The 26,291-nt window shown below is 41.5% G+C and overlaps 2 protein-coding genes across 10 annotated transcripts in view; both read left to right on the top strand.

Moving 5' to 3' along the window:
• The window catches only part of si:ch211-285f17.1 (sickle tail protein homolog), a 109,735-nt gene extending 86,838 nt beyond the window's left edge, over positions 1-22,897 (top strand). For 8 of the 9 annotated variants that reach the window (XM_038729333.1, XM_038729324.1, XM_038729347.1 and 5 more), the window contains 17 exons: positions 104-197; positions 5,125-5,927; positions 7,446-7,550; positions 8,069-8,118; positions 9,904-10,043; positions 10,130-10,305; positions 12,275-12,405; positions 12,979-13,126; positions 13,788-14,271; positions 14,472-14,670; positions 14,796-15,073; positions 15,765-15,920; positions 16,230-16,352; positions 17,746-17,826; positions 17,924-19,582; positions 20,078-20,209; positions 21,217-22,897. In XM_038729333.1, the coding sequence (XP_038585261.1) occupies positions 104-197; positions 5,125-5,927; positions 7,446-7,550; positions 8,069-8,118; positions 9,904-10,043; positions 10,130-10,305; positions 12,275-12,405; positions 12,979-13,126; positions 13,788-14,271; positions 14,472-14,670; positions 14,796-15,073; positions 15,765-15,920; positions 16,230-16,352; positions 17,746-17,826; positions 17,924-19,582; positions 20,078-20,209; positions 21,217-21,756 (5,299 nt within the window). In that variant the 3' untranslated portion in view covers positions 21,757-22,897. The remainder of the gene's footprint in view (positions 1-103; positions 198-5,124; positions 5,928-7,445; positions 7,551-8,068; positions 8,119-9,903; positions 10,044-10,129; positions 10,306-12,274; positions 12,406-12,978; positions 13,127-13,787; positions 14,272-14,471; positions 14,671-14,795; positions 15,074-15,764; positions 15,921-16,229; positions 16,353-17,745; positions 17,827-17,923; positions 19,583-20,077; positions 20,210-21,216) is intronic. The other variant, XM_038729387.1, reaches the window with a different exon arrangement.
• A 108-nt stretch (positions 22,898-23,005) lies between these two features.
• Positions 23,006-24,960, top strand: LOC119910609 (uracil nucleotide/cysteinyl leukotriene receptor). Its single transcript, XM_038729317.1, has 3 exons — positions 23,006-23,135; positions 23,737-23,853; positions 23,964-24,960. The coding sequence occupies exon 3, from the start codon at positions 23,986-23,988 to the stop codon at positions 24,913-24,915; it is 930 nt and encodes a 309-aa protein (XP_038585245.1). The 5' UTR covers positions 23,006-23,135; positions 23,737-23,853; positions 23,964-23,985; the 3' UTR covers positions 24,916-24,960.
• The last annotated feature ends 1,331 nt before the right edge of the window (positions 24,961-26,291 follow it).

Here is a 26,291-nt window from a genome sequence, read left to right as displayed (position 1 = left end):
TGGCAGGGCTGCTAAGAAGATCCAGGCTGTTGCAGGATCGGCCGCTGTCTGATGGTGATATTTGGGCTGCCTTCTTACCACGGGACACTTCTTCCCCCTACAGGAATATCACAGATCACTCCTGCCTGAAGGTGTACCACAAAGACCCAGCACAGGCGTTCAGCCATGGGCCAAGACCTGCCAATGGCGATGCCAGGGTGAGTACTTAACTGACACGGATGCTAACACAGCAGTGAAATTTATTGCCTCCTTAAAAGCAGTAGTTGCAAGGAGACAACCAAACCTGTTGCCAGATAGTAAGCCCAGCCCCCAATTCGTCTCATTCTTACATCCTGTTTGCAGTTAAGGGAAGGAATGTCCCCCTGCCTCTTCCTAATCTGTTTAGAGGGGGTCTCATATTGTTCTCCCAGGGGCCTGCGATTGGGCCTCACCTATACGCTCTGGTGCAGCTTGCTTAAGGGACAATTGAACTCAAATCTCAGGACTGGTCTCCTTGTTCATTCTTCCCCCAATATCAGCTCTAATCTCTTTCTCTTGTTCTGATTCCAGCATGTTTGCTTCCTGCTGATGTAACAAAACTAAAGCCCCAAAGAGCCATTTCCTCAAATGTTCCTCCTTAAATTCACCGCTCTAATCTGCCTGACCCTTTATCTAACCCACTACTCCTCTCTGCCTGCTGCTGATTTCCAGGTGACATGGCAGCATTGTGATACTGTAAAAATTACATTAACCTTAGCCATAATCCCGTTGCCACACACTGTATGTGTCACATAAGTGTAAATTGAAATTGATAAAGTTTATAGGAATGATGAGGCAAACATGATGATGGTTTAGGAGGTCTTGGTTCAGATGGCAAGATGACTTTGAGGTGCTGCAGAAACTCTTTTTATTCTCTGCTGCTGACAGGCGAGGTTGCGTTAGCTGGCTCTCTGTGAATGGAGTCCTTCAAGGGGAAGTGAACAAAAGACATTTGAGAAAAAAAGATGGCAAAAATGATACAACTCAAAAAGTTAAATGGGAATTTAATAGTGCAAACATTTTAAGAGCAAGAAAGGTTGCAAACTGGTAACAGCAGAAGAACTTTAATTGTGTGGAGCAGATTGTCCCCATCTGTTTTTTTTAACAACTCTGGTACATGCTGAATCAGCAGGTTTGAAAAATATAACTTGTAGTGGATGAACTGAAATGCATTTAGGAAAGAGAAGCCCGGGCCCTTTACAAGGGATCTTGAGTAAACATTGTGAAATCTAGGCATGAAGTAGAGATAAGCTGAAGAAGATTGTTGTCACTGTTTAACCAAGCAGCAGTTGACACAGATATGAGGTTTGGCCGTGGTTGTGGGGTGTGGACCATGACTGGACCTTTGAAATAAATTAGTTAGATAACATTTGTTGCATTGATCCAAAAATATGCATTCTTATGGCAATGTTATAGCAAGCTGCATTTTCCCCTGAAACATACTGGCAAGTTTTAACACTCTTTGCAGCTATAAAGCTCAGACTTCAGTTTTTTTGTTTGTTCAGTTTGCCTTTTAAAGAATGCTCGAGAGGTAAAAAAGAAGTCTTTCTTGGGTTTTTTTCTTGGCAGCTCCTTTTAATAATGAAAAAGAAACCCTGGGACTCAAAGCAAAAGGGCAAATACGGCAACCTAATGAGCTGTACACCTGTTCAAACACTTGTTTTGGGAGGGGGGTATATTCACAACTGTTTGGGCTATTGTGTGTCCTCTTGTCTTGCAGGAATGACAGGCCTCAGATCAGTTTTAAAGTATCATCTGCAATTACCTCTGTTATTGATCGGAGCTTTCTGGACAAATACAGCTGTCTCTGGTTATGGAAACAAATATCTTGTCTGTCAGTAATTGATTTAAGGTGAACAGATGTACACAGTAACTGAATATGCAGCAGACTGTTAGAACAAACAGGCAATTTCTTGAATTTGAAGCATCTCTTTTGTCATATTAATCTGTACTTAGGAAGAGGATTGCGCTGAAATCAGTGCTTTGCATTCATAGAAGAGCCAGTAGTGGTTTTCAGAAGTGATGTTATGTACACAAAACTGGAGGAGATATTTTGTAAACAGGTTCGGTTATTGCCTAACTTAAGTTCCCCTTGAAGCAATCCATCTAATTTTGCTATTTATTCAAAATAAAACATTGAATGTTTGTCATGTTTTTACACCACACAACTATCATAATCCGCAGCATCCCATCTTCTTTATTATTTACACAACAGTGTAATGCATCCAGCCATAGAGACAGCTATTTAAATGTTCAATACTCTTTCCCATGAACATTGTAGCACAGCTCCTCTTTATCTGTTTGGCTTGGCTGACTCTGAGGCACTGCAGTTTGTGAATCAGTTTAGGAACCCTCTCCATCTCCAACATGGCAAGAGAGCGAGGCAACTTTGTGCGCTCCCAACAGACATGCTGCCCTCATTATTGGAAGCTTAAGAGCCTGGTGGAAACAGAGACAGAGTCCACGAGGCAAACTCAAACCAAATGTTTCTGAACACGGCCGCTCCCTGGCCTGACATGGTTGCTCTTGTGTTTAGTGTTTCAAGCCTTTGCTCTCCTCTGTTTTGTCTCAAAAAGTAATTTATTAGCATGTTAGTCAGTGTTTGTAAAGGATATTTTAAGAATGGTTAGTCTTCCAAAGGTGAAACATCTGTTTGGGATTGACACGTGATGCCTTTTGGCCCAAACTGTGCTGGAATTGGCAAAACAGCCAGAATGTTATTTAGCGCTCTGGAGAAATTCCTGCACAAGAGGGCTGCTTTTCTTTTTATGTGTGTGGGCACCTTGGATAATAAACATCATTAGGGTTTGGTGATGGTTTGTAGTGGCTCTGTTCTTTTTAGATTTCCTATTAGGCTATATGTTTTGTTGTTTTGTCAGACTTGTTGCCATCAGTATGCACTATGTGTGCATTCACTGGCAGAAGTTCCTTTGTTATCACAGCCAAGTCTGAGCCCTTTGTTACTGTACACTTTGAGCAGGTGTTGTTTTCCACTTCATAGACACACGTATGTCACACCCACTTTATTGTTCTCTTCACTGTATTAATCTGTATCGGCACTGGGGGGAAAATAAATAGACCAAAACTGAAAAAGCACATTGTGAAAAACAACACCTGAAGTTTTTGAAAGAACTCTGCATTAGGTTTTGACTTGCCTTCTTATGTAGGTGTAACCCATGAGTCATACCTTGGAGGAACAATAGCTTGTTTGTTTGACAGAAATAGAGTTAGACAGAAAGAAAGATGGATTGGATTCGGCCCTGCATGTGACACTCCTCAGCACAGTATTATTGCACCGAGCACATCACATATCCTCGAGCCATAGGTTATCACTGTTTAGACGCTGTATTTCAGTTGTGCGTGTTAGCACAGGGCAATGTTTACTTCTATGGAGAATGAACTCAAGCATGTAAATAAACTCACTCTGTTGTTGTTGTTATACTTCTATAAGTTCTATGCTGGTAAAGTTTCCATTGTTGCCTTTATGAATCAACAAGTGTTACCTCAAACTATTGAGATATTGGTTATAAAAATTTAATTTTTTTCTGCCAGCCTCAAGTGAGAAACGAAAATAAAATAATGGTAAATGATCCAACAATAACACAAGTAGAGAAGGGCCATCAAGTTAGCAAACTGTCTCTAATGTCAGTTACACTGCAATGCAGTATCTATCTAAAGCTAACATTAACTAAGCTAACATTAGCTAATGTTGCAATGAAGAGAACTATAAAGTGGGTGTGACGTGTGTGTGTGTGTATGTGTAAGTGTAAAACAACAACTGCTCAAAGTGTACAGTAACAAAGGGCGTGATAACAAAGGAACTGCTGCCAGTGAATGCACACACAGCAACAAGTCTGACCAAAGAACAAAACATATACAGGAAATCTAAGAAGCACAGAGCCACTGAAAACCCATCATCAAACACTAATGATATACACTATCCAAGGATCTGGATCGCTAAATAACATTCTGACTCCTTTGCCAATTCCAGCACAGTTTGGAGCAAAAGGCATCACATGTCAATCGCAAACAGATGTTACACCTACGGAAGACTAACCATTCTTAAAATATCCTTAAAATACACAGACTAACATGCTAATAAATTATAGGTTTGAGACAAAACAGAGGGGTAAAGGCTTGAAAAATAAACACAAGAGCAACCAAGTCAGGCAATGGAGTGTTGTTAAAAGTGAGTAAAGTTTTGCTTTGCTGCTTATGAGTTTAACATTTCATTCGCAAAAGGAAGAAAAAAATGTTTTGCTTTAAGTTAGCCATCTATGTGAAAGTAGAGGAAGTAATGTAAAGTTAACTGTGAAGAAATATGATAAGACAACTGTTTTTATTTTGCACAGGAGGTGGCTCACCACATTAACCAAATTTCCTTTTACATCTACTGTGCATCTGTAAGACGTTCACCTCCTAATTTGTAGTTTTACCACATACAGCCTAAGCACTCATATATTTCCCATAACCTGGAAGCCACCCTAGTTTAGGTTTATTGTATATTAGCCTTCAAAGGGCTAAAGACCAGTGGACCAGATTATCTGATTGTTTAAATAGACTGCCACGACATTGCTGTGATCTTGTTGCAAGTTAACCAACTACCTTCTAGCCCCGGAGGTGCACATGTAAACTCTTTTTAGAAAGCTTTCACAGTTTGTTTAAAGCTTAAAAAAGTAAATCACCACTCATTTCTAAAAACTACAGACTTTCCATCCATAGAAATAATATTGTTTTCATGTATTGTAATATTTTTTATAGGAGCCTGTGGGTATGACATCCCAGGACTTTGAGTGAAATGCTGTACTGTGTACCCACCCGGGGATAGTAGCCTTACTAGTAACTATTTTCTGCTTCTGGAAAAACTGCTGACAGTCTATTTTCTTTGAAAAACAACAGTGTAAACTGAGCTAGATGGATGTTTTTGTTTCAAGGGCAACTTAAGTCCAGAAATACAGGATATATACAAAATAAACAGTAGCTGAAGCTCTCAAGCAGGCAGAGGTATGCAGTCTGGTTTATTGACCAATTCTCAAATTGAGGGACTTTTTTTCTTAATGTTTTATGTATTATTTTTAGTAATAACATGTCTTTATGCTTTTCCAGATGCACAGCGAGATGGTTCATGCCAGTCGTGATGGCCAGCACCCTCTGAGGCAGCCCCCCATGGGTCCCGCACCACTCCACCCCATGCAGGGAGCACTACCACCATCTCCCCACTCAATGCCCCCATCCCCCTCCAGGATCCCATTCAGCCCACGGCAAGGCTCCATACCTGGCAGTGCTACTATCCCAAGGGACCGACTGTCTAACGCCAACCCTCCGGCCCGCTCCATCTCACCCTGTCCCAGCGCCATCCTGGAGAGGCGGGATGTCAAGCCAGATGAGGACATGAGTGGTAAAAGCCACAGTCTAGCCAGGGGAAATGACGGGGTCTATGCAGACCCATACCTGCTTCAAGAGGGAAGAATGAGCATCACGTCTTCCCATGGACCACACCCCAACCCTGGGCTTGATGGACCAGAACATGGCATGGGGGGATTTCACCGTGCCTCCATCCGCTCCACAAGCTCTTACGGCGGGCCCAGCCCCACAGACACTATGGATCACCCCTCTCTGTACCGGCAGAAGTCCAGAAACAGCCAGCTGCCTACTTTGGGCTCCAAGACCCCTCCCCCATCCCCTCACCGGATGGCTGAGGTACGGATGATTGACATCCATGGTGGGCCTCCTCATGGCGTGCCACCTCATGGTGTTCCCATGGAGAGAAGCTCTCCTGTGCGTCAGTCCTTCAGGAAGGAGGACATGACAGGGACCAAGCCCCGGAGCAACATGGGATCACCTGTAGTCGCAGACCTCCAGGGTCACCTACAGGGGCCCATCCCACCTGCAAGTGACCATCAGACACGGTAAGCACCAGGGGACAGAGCGTTACTGACAGAAGGCTGGTGGGATTGTTAAAATTAAGATTAAGACATTGCATGGGAGCATGAACTAACTCTGCATTCCAGTTTCACCCTAACTATGAACTGCTGGTTTTCAATCCCTGGCTATGACTCTGTTTCATCATCCATGACTTGAAGGCAATAATATAACCCGCCCTCTCGCTGTCTTGAGCGTCAACATCTGCACATTAAGAGCAGCAGACTAATGCACATGATTATGCATCAGTTTAGTTTGTGTATACACCCAGTTCAGCTTATCTGACCATTGTTTTCACAGTCCTTATTCAAACTTTGGAGCTTATAGTGTTGATTATTACAGAGTGTGTAGACCCAGAAATAGCTGCCACCACCGAAACAGGATAGTATCTGGAGCGCCCTTTAACCCTCTGTATATTTCCATTACTCTGTGACTATTGTTTTAATAACAATCCCCCTGCAGAGCCTATTCACTTTGGATAATCCAGCAGACATTTTGGTACCTGGTGTTAGGCTTGTCCACTCTGACTGAGAGCACATAAACATAGATAGAGAGCAAGGAGGGACTGAGAGCACATAAACATAGATAGAGAGCAAGGAGGGATGTTTGCCACTTAGCCAGGCAAACATTTTATCATTAAAAGGGAGGTTACAAAGGTTATATGCGTACCTAGGAAAACCAAAGAAAATATTGACCAGGTTGAATACGTATTTGAAATGGACCAATTAGTCAAACAGATCAGTCTGGACCACATGGGCAGTCTAAAACCCCCATTAGGAATGCCCTGGGAATCTGGTAAATGAGTGTAGGTATGTGAATGGGAAAGTACTGTACTTTGCTTTCAAAATAAACATAGTCACAGCACTTAGTGCTCTCTAGCTGTCATAGAATTAATTCATGTGAAATATACTGTGTGACACTGAGGTTAGGCATTGTTGTGTTCACATAGACCTTGTGTATGTCTGTTGTCTATAGCACAGCTAAAACCCCAGCCTCCCCCTGTGTTCTCAGCTGGGCCCACACAAAAGTTCTTCTCTTTTCCAACCACTAGGCTTACTAAGTAATCTCAGTATAAGGTCCCCTCCTCAACCCTCTGGTGTTTGGCTTTCTTACAGCAGTGTAGATGTTGAATTGTCCTTTCATTTTCTTCTGAGCAACCACCACTTTTATGTAAAAAACAGTATGATTTGAGCAACCTCTGCATCGACCTCTGGATCTTTTTATTTTTGTGAAAAGAGTTAAGTGCTGTTGCGGTAATTCTGAAATTACGTGTTTGACCAGTGTCAATATTTACTCGGTACATAATTGCAAATCAATTGCAAAAAAAATCTCCACAGCGTTATCCAATGAAATAACAAAAAGATTCATATCAGGTAATTAAAACAATTGATGATTGTGTTACAGCCCTCACATTTTCATTCTGAGCTTATATTTGCTCCAGAGTGGCAGCTTTAATCTCCAATAGGCCTCAGTGTTGAAAGTAGAATTTTCTGATGTTTCTGCAGAGTGCGAATGAAGGCTATGGAGCAACAGATTGCCAGCTTGACTGGTCTTGTTCAGCATGCACTTTTAAAGGGGCCAAACACTAGTGGCACCAAGGAGACTTTAAGGTAAGCAATCACAGTTTAGGACAGAGTGAGGCATCAGGGGAAATGGAGTTTCAAATGAAAAGCGTGCATCCAGCCAGAGTGGGAAAGATAAAGAATCCCTTTTAAAATGGCCAAATCAAACTCTTAGGTTAAATGGCATCTGGTGAAGAGGAAATAGGTTTGACTGTGAATCTGATATTGAAGTCATTTGCTCTCTAGATAAATTGCCACTATGTATGGTTTATCTGGCTGCATTTCAACTCTTTGCATTTTGATCTTCTCTGTGGAGACCTTGTGTTAATGTTTGCTTGACAGTTAGTCTGAAAGGTCTCTGACTGCAGTGAATTTGCATATTTCTATGCTATGTTAAACACAGATGAAGCTTGTTAACATCATTAACATCATTTTAACCTCTCTAATTTGTCCGCCTTTCCCATCATACTTTGTTGTAGTGTATTTGTTCTTACTTATACTGAATGAAGTGCCCATTTTTTTTAATGATCGAAATCCTGCTCTTATGAATTTTTCTCCGGCGGCAGTGAGAGACCACCGAAGACATCATCTCCAGCCCACAGTGCACATAGCTCAGGTTGGTATCACGGTTATTCTGTTCCATTTCATGAGGGTTTTTTTTGTCTAAACAGGAGTTTTAGCCCCATAATGTCTTGTGCAGGCAAACCCACACATCACTGTCAATCAACAGTCTGCAATGAGCAGTGCTGGAGGGAGGGTAAACAAAGTCAGGCTTCTTTGCTTGTCATCGGTTCATATTTCCTGACAATCCTTTCCCCCGTAGCCTACATTCAGTTTAATTGGAGATAAGAGCCAGCAGAGCTAACATAAAGCACTACTTAAAACAAGACGCTATTACTTCTCAAGCCTGCCGAGATGATTCCGCGATTCAATCTCGACTCTGCAGCGGTCTGTGGCAAGATCTTGGTTTGATAAAAAGAACTAGAACCTCACCAATGGCAGAGGGAAAACACAACGTTCATGTGTCCTGAAAGCTAATCTAATGTCTCCTGACACATTTCGTATGTAGCTTTTAGAGAGATTAACTTGTCATGTTGCGTGTGAGTGAATCTCCAATACATGAGGAAAGTTACAGTGTGGGCCAGACTGTCTCTACATCAAGCACTTTTTTTGCCATATCTCAAAGGCCTCTTCATTGTCACCTCACAGCCTGCACTTGTTTTGATGGACATTGTGTCCCCAAGGCCTGAAACACTACCAGCAGTTTACATTGTAACCTGCTCTTCAGGTCTAGGCTGCTGTCAGAGAGTAGGTAAGAAATATAGTTTTGGGATTATGAAGACAAAAGTTTGTTCTTTGGCTGCCGAACACAGGGTGAGTCTCTGTGTCAAGGGAGCTTAGAGTGCACTCTGAACATTCCCTGACCTATTGTGTAACTACCGATCAGGGACACTACTTTCGTTAATGGGCCTCATATTTCTGAGGTTAAAGGATTGGTTCTCCCAAATTACAAAACAAATATCACTCACGTCTAGTCTACCTAGCTAGCCAAGCACATAGTTTGGGTTTTTATTTTTCCCACGTTTTGAGATATTTGTCTCTACCCAAAACAACTGAGGTGAATGACATTTCATTTATGGTGCTCACAGCATTGAAAAATGAAATAAAAAGAATTCAACACAAACATGTCTTTTTAGACTATGGATCTGCTTTCAGCCAACAAAATAGTCCATAAGAAAACTGTTAAAGCTTGTTCTCAGGGGTAAGTGACAAATGTTTTTGAAATTTGAGAGAACCAGCCCTTGTTGAAAATGTTGAAGCCCACTCTGAGTGAACATGGATTGGATCGTTTTATTAACTAACATTAAGGTCATTAGAGTCAAAACTCATGCTGAAGTTTTTGAAAGGATTGAATTCAATTATTATTGTTGTTGGCCATTTGGACTATCACCCAAACCGCAAATATTAGATCCCTTGGTTTCCATGGTTTCAAGGTGTCTAGCGGTGACTGACATGCTGAAATCAGTTGACAGCGGTGCAGCCAATATGAGTTCCAATATATCTGTGCTTGTTGTGCAGAGGGAAAGACAGCCACAAAGAGTTCAGACAATTATTACTACACATTAAGAACATTAAGTCAGTCCATTTTGTTGCCAGAGAAAATGTGTTTGCAGGCATGTACACTCTAACAAGTAATTTGTCGATTAAAGTCAGACAGGATGGGTTTGGGAAAGAACAACTCTATCTTTTAAAGGAGTAACTACATTTTTATTTTTGTGTGCTTGTTAGGTAATTTCAAGTGTAACCTCTGCTGTAGTGTAATGGCAAGAGCAATAATACAGTGATGTCTTCAAAGTGTTCTTACGGAAACAAGCTATACCTTTGTCCCTCCCAAAAACAGGTAGTTCCCCAGTCTTGGCTCCTAAGAACAGTGCAACTCCATCAGACAAGGGCTCAGTTCCTCTCAAAGCCAACCTCCTGCAGTTCAGGAAGAATGTTTCTGACCTCAGGATGCAACTCCATCAGATGAGACAGCTCCAGGCAAGACCTTTTTCTACTGTGACTACAGCTTGGTATGCTGATCTGCTAGTTCCAGTCATTTAATATCTCATTCCAACTGTGTGCAGCTCCAGAACCAGGAGGCATTACGAGTCCATCTGAAGCGAGCAGAGCAGGAAATCAGTGTTAAACTTGCAGAGGCCATGCGGGGTCTGGAAGACCCTGTCCAGAGGCAGAGAACTTTGGTAGAAGAGGACAGGCACAAGTACTTGGGCCTGGAGGAGCGTGTCCTTACACAACTCAGGTAAGGTTGCTCAAAATTCACTTTTCAATTCAATTTACTTCCATAACAGTTTTTGTGTTTTATATAGTCTAAAATGGGCCGATTCGGTTGTTTGCATTCATTACTGGGTGTTCATTGTTATGGATTTTAATCCTTTCATGAGAGTTTTGCACAAGTATTAGAGATGATTTAGTGTTCACCCACTATGCAGCTCCAGTCAAGGTGCTTACATTTATAGGAAATCCCCAAAAGACTTCATCCTTATCAGCTCACCTATGCTGTTCACTCTGAAAGTCTTTGACAAGCCAACGCCCTCCAAATTACAGCTCACAGGTTTATACAGGAAAGCAGCGACTGCCTCTTAGAGACACCAGACTTGAACAATGAACCCAACTGTGGAGTAACTATTCACTACCCTGCTCTTATTTTAATTCACCTGCCTATCTTGCCAACAGGGAGCAGTATTTGAATGCTTTTTATTTGGATGTTTACAGGCAAGGTCAAACAGTGTTGTCTTGCTACACAGTGGTGAACATATGCTCCAATAAACACAACAATAGCAGTTCATGGAAACTGGGAAATGAACAGGCGGAAGTCAGTGGATTAAACTCTCTGTTACCTTTGGTATCCAGCCAGTTGTGAGTCAGCAAAACACGGCTGTTGGTGCTTTAAATAAGACTTGTTAAGACCAGTGGGAGAATGTTGTGTGAAAACCACTGCCCCCTCAAGAGGAGAACTAAATCTATCGTGACCTATAAGGGCACATTGTGTAAAATTATGTAAAATTGGTATTCTCATCTTTAGTCACATGCTGCTTGAAATCCCATACTGTAAGTTTAATTTGAGAGTTTACAGTTCATGAAACAGAGGATGAAATGTGCATGATTGTTCCTCACACAAATGCTATCTTAATTACTTTGTTATGGTATCTGTGAAGGCTGCCTCTTAAACTTAGACACATAGAGGTGTACATTATGGCGACATACTGTATCTGTTTTTGTCTGTGGGAGGCTTAATAAAAAAGAAAAATCAGTTTCCTTTGTCCTCAGCTGGAATTTCCCATTATCATTCCTATTACCAACAGGCCTTGGCATAGCAAGGCATTTAACACACTGTCTCCTTATTGCCTTTCCTACTCCCTTTAGGGGAGTTCTATAAAAGAGTGTTTCTCAAGGGTGGCTGGCTACAATGAAACACCGCTTCAGACCCTCTCATGCAATCCAACACTGCACACAATGTTATCATTTGGCACATTTCCCCACGGAGTAGCCATTTTCCCCAAGCACTGGGGATGGCTGTGAAGTCGTGTGATATGTTTTCTATGTGAGGAAGTGCTCTCTCATGAGTAAGTCCTCATTCAGAGTGTAAACATTTGTGGTTTTGTGATGTGACGACCAATCTAGACTAAGCAATCTAATGTAGACAGGAAAGTGAACTGCATAGTGGAAATGTTTACTCTCAGTTTGTTTATACCTATTTTACATATGATGTAATTTTGTCCCTTTTTTATGGATAATGTCCCAGCATTTGCTCTCACCTTTGCCCATTCAGTATCACTGTAGGAGCATTAAGATAAACGATTATGTCCTGCCCCCTGGTGTTTGTGACGAGTAAATAAAATGCTAACAGTGCTGTGACAATCTGTCTGTTCTTCTGTCCTTCTCCTAATCAAATAGTCCCCATGTAGTATAACAGATACAGACAGTCCCTACAATGGGATAACATACAGTATATACATTATATGCTGTATGACATAAATATGGTGTTTTTTGAAAATTAAACCATGTAAACCTGTTCTGGTACAACCACTAAATAGGATTTTGAACCTGAAAATGAGCATAATACCAACTCTTTAAAACATTTGATCATGAGCTTCCATTTATATTTCATTTCAGCTGTTGCATGTACATTATATATATTTAGAAAAACTGGATACTCTTCCTAAACTTTACATTCGTTGTCCTATTGTCAATTTTCTTTGTCTCTGCAGTGAGCTGGAGCAGTATGTAGTCTCTCTACAGAAAGACTCGGCAGCAGCACACAGAGGAGTGACCCTGAAGGACGTCGAGGAGGGAGCGGTGACACTGAGGAAGGTGGGAGAATCTCTGGCAGGGCTCAAAGGTAAGACAACAGATAATATTCTTAACACTGGGAACAACGTTGTGTGTGACCCTTTGTTCCTAACTGTTTTTAGCTAAGTTTAGTAGGTGACCTACAAGAAAGTGTTCGGTCCTATGGTTCTTCTATTATATTTATATGACAGACTGATATCAGACTGGCACTGGCCTCCTGTTAAATACTGGATATAAACTAGTAGGGCTGGGCAATATGATTGAAATCATTTTTTATGTTATTTTCAATAACAATATACTGTATATCATGAGATGTCAGCTGTATCCAAAGACACAGTGAAATAGTATATCCAGATATATCTGTCTCAATAACGGTGTGGTTTGAATCTGATCTCTCGTCTCCTCTAAGTCCTTTTCCATCAACCAACTCGGGGAAGTCGTTGTACTTCAACATGGCACATACTGTATTAGTATGAGTTTTTCTGGAGAGTTGTAGTGTCATAACAGTCTAAATGTTAGTCTGAGGCTATCAGAAAAAACAGTGTAGGCAGCTATATCGGTCAAAAATATTCTTAAACAATAGCTGTTTACAAAATGTGCGCATGTTTCTCTGTTTCCTCAGGAGAGTTCCCAGCCCTACAATCCAGAATGCGGGCTGTGCTCAGGGTGGAAGTGGAAGCTGTCAAGTTTTTGAAGGAGGAGCCTCATAAACTGGACAGCATGCTGAAAAGGGTCAAGAGCCTGACTGACACACTCAGCGGTCTGAGGAGGTAGAGGAAAGATGGAGGGAAAAATGTCCGTGTAGATAAAGTAGGGATCAGGAGAAGAGGTGCTGGGGTATGGGGGCTGAGAGTGAGAGAGGGAATTGAAGATGAAAACAAAAAGCACTCTGCAGAGCTTCTCACAGGAGTCTGTGATGTGGGAGATTGTGCTATTTGATTATACTGGCAAGGCTGCCTTCATCCCATCAAAGAGGTCATTCAGGACAGAAGTGTGGCGTCCAGCTTGATTTACTTCCATCGCCTTCACTGAACCGATAAGTGAATTAATTTGGTGGACACTGCTGCACATCATTTCCATTTTAATATGTCACAGATACCAAATTCACTCTAGATTTTTCTCTCGCTCTCCCTACATGACTTTCTTGTCTCTGACCGAAACACACCCAGTGGCCAAACCGTGGAAAAGACATTGCAGCATAGCTGTTTGTGGTGATCATGGTGTTTTTACCCCTCATGTCAGAATAAATCAACATTGTTCGCTCACTTAATTATAGGGTTTGATGTATTTTCAATCTGGATGACATATCAAAATGACCATAAATACAAATTTTGGTTGTAAAATTGATTCTATCAATGATAGGTATTGTTTCAAAAACACTGATGTAATTTATAAGTGACCTAGTGTATACTGTGTCCCTCCTCTCTGCAGATGTGCTACTGAAGGCCCTCAGAAAGGACCTGATCCTTCTGCTAATGTCCCAGTGGTCAACAGCCCATCAACAGTAGCAGCAGTAGCCCCTGCAGAAGCTCCTCCTGCACCAGTCCAGCCTGGCTCTACATCAGCCCCACTAGAGCCCCAGAGCTCCACCATCAGATCAGAAGTGATGCCTTCCTCTCCGGTGGTCATCCATCATGTCCAGAGCTCACCGGTCCACATCCAGCAGTCCCAGCAGTCTGCAGCCTTGACAGCTCAGCCCAGTCCACCGCTCACCCCCAGCCCCTCTCACATCCCCAGTCCCAAAGGCCGGGAATCTCCCAAGGGTGCAGGCTCGGATCCACCGAGTCCCGCCCGTCAAAAGAAGACACAGGAGAACGTAGTGAGTAATGGCAATGGCTCTGCCAACCAGGGTCTTGTCATAGAAGAGCTCCAGAACAGCCAGGACAAGAGCAAAAACAGAGCAATTTCCATAAAGGTATGTTTAGTCACCTTGATTTTTTTATCCAGCATAGTAAAGTTGTGGTGATATTCAGTTGGTCTCTTCAGCCTCCTGTCAATATCAACTCGGTTACTCTGAAATGCATTATTTTGCCCTGTAAGATGTAGTTAATTATTTCTTTTTGAATAAAACTGAGAATCAGAGAACCTGTTAGGAACCTTTTTTTCACCCTTTAGGCAGCGGAGAAGGAGTGGGAAGAGAGGAGGCAAAACATGGGTCATTATGATGGAAAAGAGTTTGAGAAGATCCTCCTGGAGGCCCAGGCCAACATGATGAAGGGCATTCCCAGTCTAGAGGTAGAAGAGAACCCAGCATTGCCCCCTGCTGCCACTGGAGAACAAGCAGAAATCCACAACCCTGTGCAGTCACCATCAGGTACAAATCTAACACAAATGTAATTTTAAGACACAAGTGTGGGTTAATTTTATTTTATTGCTGTATGAACACATTTTAAAGCATATTCTCCCGTATAACTTAATCTCTGCTTGTTTGTATGACAGAAGAGCCCCAGTCTGATTTTCCAGCCAAGAAGGGGCCTGAGAAACTCTCAAAGCCTGTGATTGAGAAACCAGCCAAACCTGCACTGGAGAGACCCTTCAAGACTGCCAACAGGCCAGCCCCCGCTGACGGTGTTGCCAAGCAGGGGTCTGAAAAGCCCAGCAAGTCCCCACCGCCACCTCCTCCAAGGAAGACCTACGCCAGCTCGAGCTCAGGCATGACCACCACGCGCTCTGGTGAAGTAGTCTACACCAGCAGGAAGGAATCCGTCTCGGCTCAGGTCAGTCTTATAGGAGGTTGTCTAGTGAAACGTGCTCAAACAGCAGCAACAGCTTTTAACTCTCATTATTGAGACCTTGAAATAAAAAGGGGATAACTTTGGGTGTTTGGGTGTTTATGTGTGTGTATAAACTCCAAAAACATATTGGTAATTGTGGAGCTCTTTTAACCTTTGTATATACTTAATAACAGTTTGTTTAAAAAAGTAGTCAAACATTTTGGGAAAATGCTGATTTTGTTTTCTTGCTGAGAGTTAGGTGAGCATATCAATCCCATTCTTGACACATATGGAGCAAGAGCCAGGAGGCTAACCACAAATAATAGGGAAAACGGCTAGCCCGGCTCTCTCCAAAGTTAAGAAATATGCATACCGGCACATTTATTGCACACATACAGACAAGGCCAAGACATGTTGCAATTTTATAGGACAGCTTTAGAGATGTTGGAATGCATATTTTTTTATTTTGTCTTTATGGTAAACTAAACTAAACTAAGCTAACCCTAATCACCCTTAGGTTCTTGCTCCATACTTTGCACTCAGACATGAGAGTGATGTTGATCTGCTCATGTAACTCCTGTTGAATCTGACTCTTCGGAGCATAATTACCATAACCTTTGTATAATATTGTTTTGTTATTGTATGACTTGGAAAAGTAATAACTAAAATATTTCATGCTCATAAATTCTAACAGGAGGGTGAAGAGGACGCTCCATCCCCCAGTCCCCAACCCAAGCCCACCAAGGTTCCACCAGAGACCAAGCCGAAGCCAGCCACCCCTCCCCCTGTCACTTCCTCTGTTACCGGAGAAGAGGAGGATGAAGGGGACAAGATCATGGCAGAGCTCCAGGTAAGATGCATATGTACACGCAGGCACTCACACACACATTCCCTCAAACACAAAAACAATAAAAAGGTGTAACGTCAGCTGGATTTTTCTGATTTCTGCTGTGTGGGTTGCCTATGATTTCTTCCTGTGGTGGTTGGTATCTCAGAAGTGGCAAAGGAAGAGCACTGACAGCTGCCAAACTCCTTGACTTTCATTCTAACTTTGTCACTTGTGCGATTTTACAACAGTGGCAAGGGTGCAGATACTCAAACTTCTTCCCTCCTCAAAATCCTTGTCCCCATTTCCCCTTCACTTTTCTCCACTCTTCAGGTTTTCCAGAAGTGCACAGTTAAGGATATAGGGGTGAAAAATGTGGTAGAACCCACCACTCGAATTGAACCTCAAATCAGAGAACTAAGACCGGGGGCCTTATTGCCCCTTAAAGAGAAAAAGGTAAAATATACATCGCCGTGCAGCTACCAAGCTAACTGCCTGCCTCTGCCAACTGTCTGATACAATTGATGGTTGTGTCTTAACCATTCTACAACTTTTGCACCCTTGCTTTGGCTCGAGAGAAACCTGTAACAGCTACTTCCAAAAAGCTCCTTTCCTTGCTGCCTCAGTTTCCTTCCCTCTTGTGATTCTGCTGAATATCACAGCTTGGATATTTTTTCAGGATTAAGTCTGCATAAAATGAAGCCTCTGAAAAGATGCTGTGTCTTTTGGCCATCTGGACCAGACAATGATGTGTTCTACCATTGATTTAATTATCACTTGTCTTTTCCTTCAAATCAATAAAGACCTCGGCACTGTATTCTACAGGCAATTAAATCGTCTTGTGTCTTTCTTTAATTGCATGTCCTCATACAAAATCAACAGAAGAACTATTTTTTAAATGATTGACAATTGAGAGAAACAATTCAAATTCACGTTGTAGACACAACCTGTTTTTGCAGACTTGGTTCACTAGAGGTCAGTCTGGGCACTTGCATGCTACTCTCCCCCCACTTACACTTTTCTGAGGAATTACTTTCTAGTTTTTCCTTTTCTTTGCACACCTTTCCCAGTTTTACACCTATAACCAGCACAACTCTATAATTCTTTTTCACATTTAAACAATACACATGTTTAATATGATTTTGTCAATCAATGTGACAAAGAAGACAGGTATGCAAGTTCATGTATAAATTTGACTAATTCACAGCCAGGTATTGATATGTGGTCTAAATAAAAGTATCTCTCTCAGAGTTCAACACATTTCAGGTATGTGAGTAGAGGGTAAGCTACTAGGTATTGTAATAATAACAAAATATTGCACATTATATAATGTTGCAAAGATTCGGCCAGCGTGATTTCAAAAGAAAGTGAAAGTAGTGTAGTGTGAGAAGCGATTTGTCTAGATACCAGTGCATACAGTGCAACATAAAGAGAGACAGTTAAATGAAAAATCTAAAAATGAGGACTTAATTGCTGTACTATCAACAGGGGAGGTGCCAAAACGCTGAACAGACCGGGTTTAGCCATCAAAAAGTAGATGATTTGGCGGTTGTAAATTAAAATGGCTTGTAGTCTGTAACAATAATATATATCAAATTTCCCTGCATGCATTTTGATAAGCATTTAATATCAGAACAGCATATAAAAGTGATATCATGGTATGAAAGTCGAGTCAGTCTGAGCAGTACATACAGTAAATATTTAGCTGTTGCCTTTTAGAAGGTATTTGCCAAATGCAGTGTTGACACTGTGGATGCTACTGCAATAATGCATGTGAATTCAGTTAATCCACAGCAACCACACATACACCAGTTACAGAGTAATATTATTCCCTCACAAACTGTCCTAGCAGAGCTCAGAGCCCAGTCGAGAGGATAAAGACCCAGACACAGATGAAAATGGGAATACTACTGTCCGACAGAGCCAAGGGGTATGCATGGCTTTAAATTGTTAACATATATTAATATATAGTAAATGTATGTTCTAGATTTTGAGAGGTTTTAAACAGCTACATCTTTATTTCTCAGGTCATATTCTATGTGACTGGCCAGATTCCCAAAGAGCATCCACCCCCGTCAGGAACGGAGGAAACCCCCGAACACAGAGTGCCCACACAGCCACCATCACAGGTGTCAAATGTCAATGTTAATGACAATTGTCCAAGCCAGCAGGAGCCGCAGCAGCAGCAGTCAATGTCTCCGCCACCCAAATCACCCCCACCTGTAACACCTCCACCTATATCACCTAAGCCTGTGGGACTGAAAGGATTGAAACTTCCAAGGAAGCACATTAAACGCTCTGAGTCCTTGAAGACGAGTGCAGAAATGGAGAAGGGAAAAATCCTCAACAAAATTAACACTGAAAAGAAAAGTAAAGTCATCCAGCAACATGTTTATTCTAGTAAGAATATAATACCTGAGCCTGTGGCAACCACAACAACCAGTACCATAAAAGAGGTGCCTAAAAGTTATGTTGCTCCATCAAAAAAGGCTCCTAGTGAGGAAAGTGATTCACCTAAAGTTACCTTTGAGGACGGTAATGAGGAGGCTAGTCTTAGTCCTGACTTACCTGGAGAAGAGGCCCCTCCACCTCCTGACAACATAGCATTTATGATCACTAACACCAAAGTGCAGGCCCTGTCGTGTGGCGAGTACCAGGAACTAGTCAATGCCAAGAAAGGAAGTGTCCAGACTTTTACTGTAGGTAACGCCACTAACCGAGGGAACACCAATGCGGATCCCGCTGCGCCACACGATAATGGCTTCACCAAGAAGCCTGTCATCATTATTTTTGACGAGCCCATGGACATCCGTTCAGCTTACAAGCGCCTGTCCACCATCTTTGAATGTGAGGAGGAACTGGATAGGATGCTGTCGGAGGAGCGCATTGAGGAGGAGAGTGAGGAGTCAGACACAGAGAGGAGTGGTGAGCTGCAGGTAAAAGCTGGAGGGACAGAGTTGGCGGATTGCAAAAAGGGCAGTTCTTCACTGGTCACTGCAGACCACGTTAGCTTATCATCCTCATCTTCATCTTCAATCTCTGAGCTGACAGACAGTGGAGTGAATTTAGAGTCAAATGGTGATGTCAAGCAGGATGGTAAGAAGAAGTTTAAGTTTAAGTTCCCTAAGAAACAGCTTGCGGCACTGACCCAGGCGATTCGCACGGGCACCAAGTCAGGCAAGAAGACTTTACAGGTGGTTGTGTATGAAGATGAGGAGGAATGCGATGGTACCATCAGGCAGCACAAAGAAGCAAAGAGATTTGAGATTGCACGCTCAAAATCCTTTGCAGACACATCCAAGGCAACAGGCTCAGCCGCACTGAAGAGGCAGAACTCCGACTCACTTGTCAGGACAAATGAGATCCGGAAGAACACCTACAAGACACTGGACAGCTTGGAGCAGACCATTAAGCAGCTGGAAACCACTATCAGTGAAATGGGACCACACACCCCTGGGGAGCCAGTCTGCACAGAGGAAGCTAGAGCAGGGAATGGGAAAGGCCCAGAAGGAGTAGGGCTGAAGAGATCTTCCTCGCTTCCTGCCTCCAGAGGGTCAGGCCCTAAGGTACCCAGCAAAGATTCATTGCTGAAGAAGACTAAACCTCAACTCCTTCCTCGCCCTGTAGTTATCCCTACCACCACCACCACCACCACTGTCCCCAGTGACCCCAGCACTGTACAACAGGTCTCTCTCTAGCTCTTGTTGCTCCGGGAGGCTTTGGGTCCTTCTTTTTCACTCCAATCCTAACCACTGAAATCACAAAATCATTAATCCACTCCACAGGTGCTTGGAAATGTCCCCCATAGCTTTCTCCCTGTGTGAAATCATGGTGACATGATTGGGGGTGGCATTTTGTTGGGTTCCTGGCTACCTTATTTCTCCTTCAGTTCATTGCTAAAACTCTGAGGTTTTCAGCAAGTGGCAAACTCATCATCAAAGATACACTCATGATGATTAAGCTCTTCCCTATTCTTGACTGCATGTACTACTGTGTATTGACTTAAAGAGTTGTAGTCTCACTAGGTGCATGATGTTTCACTGGGGTTGATCGTTGAGGTGTTGAATTGAGGTTCTTTTACCTGTTAGTGCCTTGATTTTTCATACTTCCTATATGGTGTGTGTTTTTTTCTTTCTTTTGTTTTATTTCTTGTTTTGTTTTTCGTTTGGATCCCCTTGCAGAACACCAGTGTCGTTTCCCCTACTAGTCGGATGCCCATCCCTTTGTCTGCGAAGTCCAGGCAGTCGCCGGGTACTACTGACAAAGCAGCAAAACAGCAAAAACTGCAGGACGCTCAGAGGCAGTTCCGACAGGTAGTTTTACTGTAGGGCCTTACCAGAGACTAGAGGAAACAAACATAGGGATTGAAAACATGAGGCATGTATTATTAGGGAAAATAAGACTACCAAAGCTGTGAGATTTCATGTGTTTTGAAAAAAAATAAAGTCGCCATGGTGGGCGACTATGGATCTGTTAATGTTTCTCTCGAGCCTGCTCTGACAAGAAGGCATGCTTGACTCTTGACTGTTACCCCATAACATCACTGTACTGTATGCTTTTGCATGTCCACACTGCTCATGGTTTTCACTGTGTTGGTGACTAAACTAAAAAAATGGAAAAATGACAAAGAAAAGTGGAATCCTATCCTGTCATCGTCTCAGTTGTCATCCCATCTCCGGTTCCCATCACAGCTGAGTTCCTAGACAGTGTTGCCAAATCCCAGGATGCTTATGGCTATGTTAAAATACAAACCTAACTGACTTTTCGGCTATGCACCTTCCTTCTCACAATGCACCTCTGCTCAAACCCAACATTATTGCATAGCTTCTTAACCTCCTCACGGTGATATATTTCCTTACCCTCAAGACCTCGCCACAACTCACCATCTTGCACCGTCAGTTTCAGTGGAATACAGCCCCACATTTCCCCAATCTGTTCTCACTCTTCAAGCGCCTAACCCTATCTAATTCCAGCCTTCCTATGCATCTCTGCTTTATAAATTTCCCTTACAGCCCCTTAACAAGGCCTAACAATCCCTCTAACACAGGCTGTAAATTCTTCGCATGATCTAACTGTGTCTTGGTAACATGTCTCTCAGTTTAGTGTGTCTCACCTTTTATGTAACCTAGTGAAAACAAAACTTCTGTACATGTTGTTTTTGATGTCTTTTAGTTGTGTCTTGGTAATATTTGTGTTGTCATAGTGTGTTTCTTTGTGGATAACTTGTAGTTTTTTTTAACATCGCCTTGCCTCTATATGTATAATTTGACCAGATATCTTTTTTGACAACCAGTATCTGTTTTGGCATCTCTGTTTGCAGGCTAACGGAAGTGCTAAAAGAGTGGGAGGGGATCATAAAACTACTTCCCCTGCTATACCCATCTCTAAAATCCCTGCTTTTTATCCTAGCTCTACTAAAGGCAGCTGCCAGTCTGCACAAAACGCAGATGCAACTAATCCCATTAACCCTTCCTCTGCCTCTTCCTCCTCCTCTTCGTTGACAAAGTCCTCCATCCTGTCCTCTCACACTCCTCGTTCCGGTTCCCTTCCCTCCTCCCACATTCCCTCTCTGTCTAATGGATCCCTCAAACTCCCCACACCCTCACAGCACACAGGTAAAACTCTCTCGTTTCCCTCACAGACTCAGAATGGTCGAGTGCACTCCTCCTCTTCATTCTCCTCCTCCTCCTCATCCTCCTCCTCCTCCTCCCCCTCCCCTCTGTCGCCCACACCTTTGGGCCCAGGTGGAAAGAGCATCCGCACCATACACACCCCCAGCTTCAACAGCTACAGGTCCCACAACGGCAGCAGCGGCAAATCCTGCATCCCAACAGCCACAGCAGCTAAGGACACTACCTAGCTCCATTATCGCCCCCCTGGCTTTACCGCACTGCAGGTAGACCTGGTCATGTTTCATTATATATTGTTTTGGTTTGTTGGTTTTTTGATGATTCCAAAAGTTTTTGGAAGTATTAAGTGAAGCACTCCCCAATTCATGTTTTATTTGACACTGGCATTCTCACACCAATGCTTCTATCTCCTTTAAGTTGCATTTTCCAGTTTTGAAAAATATTTACTTGGATTCTGATTCTTTGGTGTAGCAGATGTTCTGACAAAATATTTTGTAATGGAACAAAAAAATATTGAGTTTTACCACTTTGTAGTTGAAGTGGAAGGCTCTTATGATGTTGAAAATCTATTTTTCTTGCTCTAGCTATGAATAGGGAATTATAGAGTTGATGTACAATCACAACATACCATGTTAAAAATGTCTTTTATTTTTCAAACCAGAAATTGAATAACCATAGTATATTTAATCTTCTATATTTCTTAGGTTGCCAGACATTGAACACAGCTCTTGTAAATGCCTTTTATGAATGTATACACAATGTATACAGACATTTTAAAGTTGAACTCATTAACTTCTGTTTTCTAAGAGTATTTTCTCATTTTTCACCCATATAAACTGCCAATTTCTTTTAGAGATATGTGAAACTGGTATCAAAAGTAAAACAAGTTTTGATTTTAGTCTGCATATTTGCCAAAGTTATTGTACAATGACTCACTTCAGGCCTAACCCAGTTACATGATTTAGGGGAATTTACATGTGTGTTGGCTGAAGTATTGACCTCCAGTGTTTGTACTGCTGGTCTTGGTTTGTTAAGTTAACATGTATTGTTGTCTAATTGTAAACTGTACTAAAAACAAAGTTATGAATCAGTTCTACCACATGTACATAGAAGCTTCTACTAAGAAAATAAGTAGTTTTTTTTAACATACCAAAGTTTATTTGTATGCATGCCTTTCAAATACTTTAGGAGAGTGGTGTAAAAGAAGAATTATGTTTGCACAGATAGATTTTTGTAAATATCTGGTTTTCTCTTGTTTTTGTAAAGCTTTAAATCATACTGTAAAGGAGCAATGTGGTAAAGACAAACTGTGTTGGAGTAGTAAAAATAAAGACTTGCATGCTTGTAATGCATTGAGCTTCAATATTTTAACTTGTGGTTCTGGCTTCCTCTCTGTATAAGTGTGTGTGCGTGTGTGTGTGTGTGTGTGTGTGTGTGTGTGTGTGTGTGTGTGTGGGGAGGGTGTGTGGGGAGGGTGGTGCTGATATAAAAATGGAGTCACCACACAACAGAGCTTTTCTCACTTCCACTTCACCTGGCCTGAATTCTGACTTTCAGCTGATAGTAAAGCTATAGTAGAATTCTGCAATCTGTATCTCTACGATTACAGGTAAGAATATGACTATTAACAATATTACTGATTATATTATATATTCCCTAAATTTACTCTCACAATTTTGCATTGGATTACATGATTGGATGGTAAAGTACAACAATTAGAACTTAGAAGAATTAGAACTGCAAACATTGCTTTAGCATGTAGCACTAGTTTGTAAGTGAATATATATAAAACATGAATTTAACTGCCACAAATCAGTTAAAGTAATCTTTAGAAAATCTTGTTTCTTCTTGTTTGAAATCAGATTTTAAAGCTAGCCATTTTACCAGGGGAACTGTCACAACATTTAATTACACTGGTATGGCTTGGTGATACCATAAGTACTGGGTAGTGGGTTTTGCAGTTCATCACATTAATAAGTTAAGGTGAACTAAAACTACCAGATATTGTTTGCCATAAAACCCATTTTTCCTTATTTTATTCATACAAATATCTCACACGTTGTTTACATTGTTAATGTGATTTGCAGTCATGTGATTTGTGTTATATGACTGAAATCTTTTTTTATTAAGCTTACTATCTGGTAAACAAAAAATATTTTTCCCCCTTTAACGTAGCTTATCAGTAGTGAATCTTTTTCTGGTGTTAACAGATGTCAGTCTGGTATCTGCAACACTGGTTACACTGAAGCCTTGCAAGAACACTTCCTGTTTCTAATAACCCTCATTCACATGATGTTGCATGTGGGTTGATTGGTTTATCACACCAAGTAAGTCATCTTTATATCACATGCACTGTGTTATATGACTTGGTGAATCACTTAAAAAAAGCATCGGGTTGTAGGCTTTCATCATAACAGGTTATTTGTGTCTACACCAGGCTCATCCTCCCCACAGCAACAATGAACATCTCTGAGGAGGAGAAACAGGGCTTCTTTGGCAGTGACTCCCACCAAGAGAACATAATCTTTTCTACATTTTATATCCTGATTTTCATCATTGCTGTTCCTGGGAATGCCTTGGCACTGTGGGCTTTCTGTCACCAGAAGAGCACATCTCCATCTAAGGTTTTCCTGAGGCACCTGTCTGTAGCAGACATGTCATACATTCTCATTTTACCTCTGCGTATTGTTTACCACCTGTCTGACAACCACTGGCCTTTTGGACACGTTATCTGTCAACTAGCAGGCTTCCTCTTTTACCTAAATATGTACTGCAGCCTGTACATAATGAGTTTCATCAGCCTGGACAGATTTCTGGCTGTGGTTCTACCTATAAGATCACAGTCAGTTAGGAAGGTAATGTATGCCAAGGTAGTTGTTGGCATACTTTGGGTGATAGTTATTGTGTCTATGAGTCCCATACTTTTCTCTAAAAAGAATGTGAGCAAAAACTCAACTGGCATCTGCAACAATTTGTACTTAGAAAAGACATCGCCCACTGCTTTGGTTTCCACTGTTGTGGCATTCATTATTCCCCTCACCATCATAATGGTTTCCTACATACTGATTCTGTTGAAAGTAAGGACAGTCAGGCAACAGGAGGAAAGACCAGTGAAAGACAAAGCTATAAAAATGATCATCCTCATCATGATGAATTTCCTGTTGGCATTTGTGCCCTACCACGTGAGCAGGGTAATCTACATTGAAAGCCACATTCGCACCCACATTACTGCAGCAAGCTGTGAGTCAGTGGGAAGAGCCAATCGGATCACATCTGCGCTGACCTGTGTTAGTGGCGTGCTGGATCCTGTGATGTATTTCTTTCTGAACAGCGCTTACAGGAACACAATGATTCAGTTGTTCTGTAAAAAAAGGGAAGATAATCAATAAGCAACACATTTCATGCAGCCTAAACAATAAATGTTTTAAAACTGCCCTCTTTTTGTATTTTAATTTTATTGAGGTGTTCAGTAATTAATGCATTCAGTCTTGGGTTAACACATGTAATTCCTAAAATTTAGGGTTACAAAGTAACCAATCAAAAAAATATTTAGCCTATTCCTCCTATTTCCCAACTTAAACCTTGTATTATGAGTAATAGGGTTGGTTAATTGTTCAACATATACCTGGTGTTTGGAGAATCTTGGTAGGTCAAAGATACTCCTGTGGTTGGTCTGTGGGACACTTGTTAGTTTACCAGCATTAAGTGTAACTGTGTGTAAGATTTCTCTCGAGTAGGCTAATTGTTATGGTAATCTAAAATCTTTTCATGTGGTCATAGTTGTCCACAACTCAAATCAGAATTTAAAGAGAAATGTTTTATACCACCTCAAGAAGACTTCCTAACTGAAAGGTAGGTATTTCAATGTACAACTGCAGTACTTAAGTAAAGTAATTTCCCTGACATTTTTGTGTTATTTTACTTTTAATAGACACATGTAACAGGTTTTATACTTCCTGTGAGTATAATCCAATTAATCTTATTTTCATACTGTATAAATTATCAGTTGTATGTCAGTCTCTAACTCTGCCTGTCAGCTCGCTCTGCTCCGTTAAAACTGAATTTACCATACAGAGTTGAATATGAGTGCACTCCAGATTTAGCTGCAGCTAGCTGACTGTGTGTTTCTATATCGCAGTTCTGTGTCCATGCATGCGGCAAACTGAAAACACTATATCAGAGCCACACAAAAAGGGAAGGAAGACATGGCTGATAGTTTTGTCTTTAAATGGAGTTGCTAAACAGCTCAGCTCACTGAAGGAAGTCATCTGACTATGTGAGGAGCAAGCTTGTTGATGTGTGCAGGTAGAGTAGGCCTAGAGCTCTCCCGTCTGTCTGGTCCACCAATAGGGGAGAAGTTCACCCCATAGAGAAATGTGAAAAGGAGAGGCAGAAATAAATAAAAGTTGAAGATTATATCAGACAATAAATAAATAAGGTAATTATTACAAAGGTGAATAAGTAAAGAAGCTAATTAAAAAAGATATATACATTTAATAATATTTGTATAATTTAATTACCTACATTTATTTAATTTTTTGTGCATTTAATCGGATGCTTATTTATTTATTGAGCATTTATTTATTTCTGTAATTATTTGTATTAATTTGTTACAAACAAGAACAAACACACTAATATTCAGTTGGTGCACCTTTGCACATTGTTAAATTATGTTCACTACCATGTCACTACTAATATGACTGACAGTAAATAAGATACTTGGATCACCCACCCACACACACACACACACACACTTTTTAATATA

This window comes from Micropterus salmoides, unplaced genomic scaffold (assembly GCF_014851395.1).
Source record: "Micropterus salmoides isolate LMB-PRFRI ecotype aquatic unplaced genomic scaffold, ASM1485139v1 Ms_hic_scaffold_1, whole genome shotgun sequence".
Classification (NCBI taxonomy): Eukaryota; Metazoa; Chordata; class Actinopteri; order Centrarchiformes; family Centrarchidae; genus Micropterus; species Micropterus salmoides.
The sequence above is the reverse complement of the archived record's forward strand: the minus strand, read 5'-3'. Positions and strand labels throughout refer to the sequence as shown.

Coding starts and splice junctions, on each gene's coding strand:
- LOC119910609 (XM_038729317.1), top strand. CDS start 23,986: ATGAACATCTCTGAGGAGGAGAAACAGGGCTTCTTTGGCAGTGACTCC.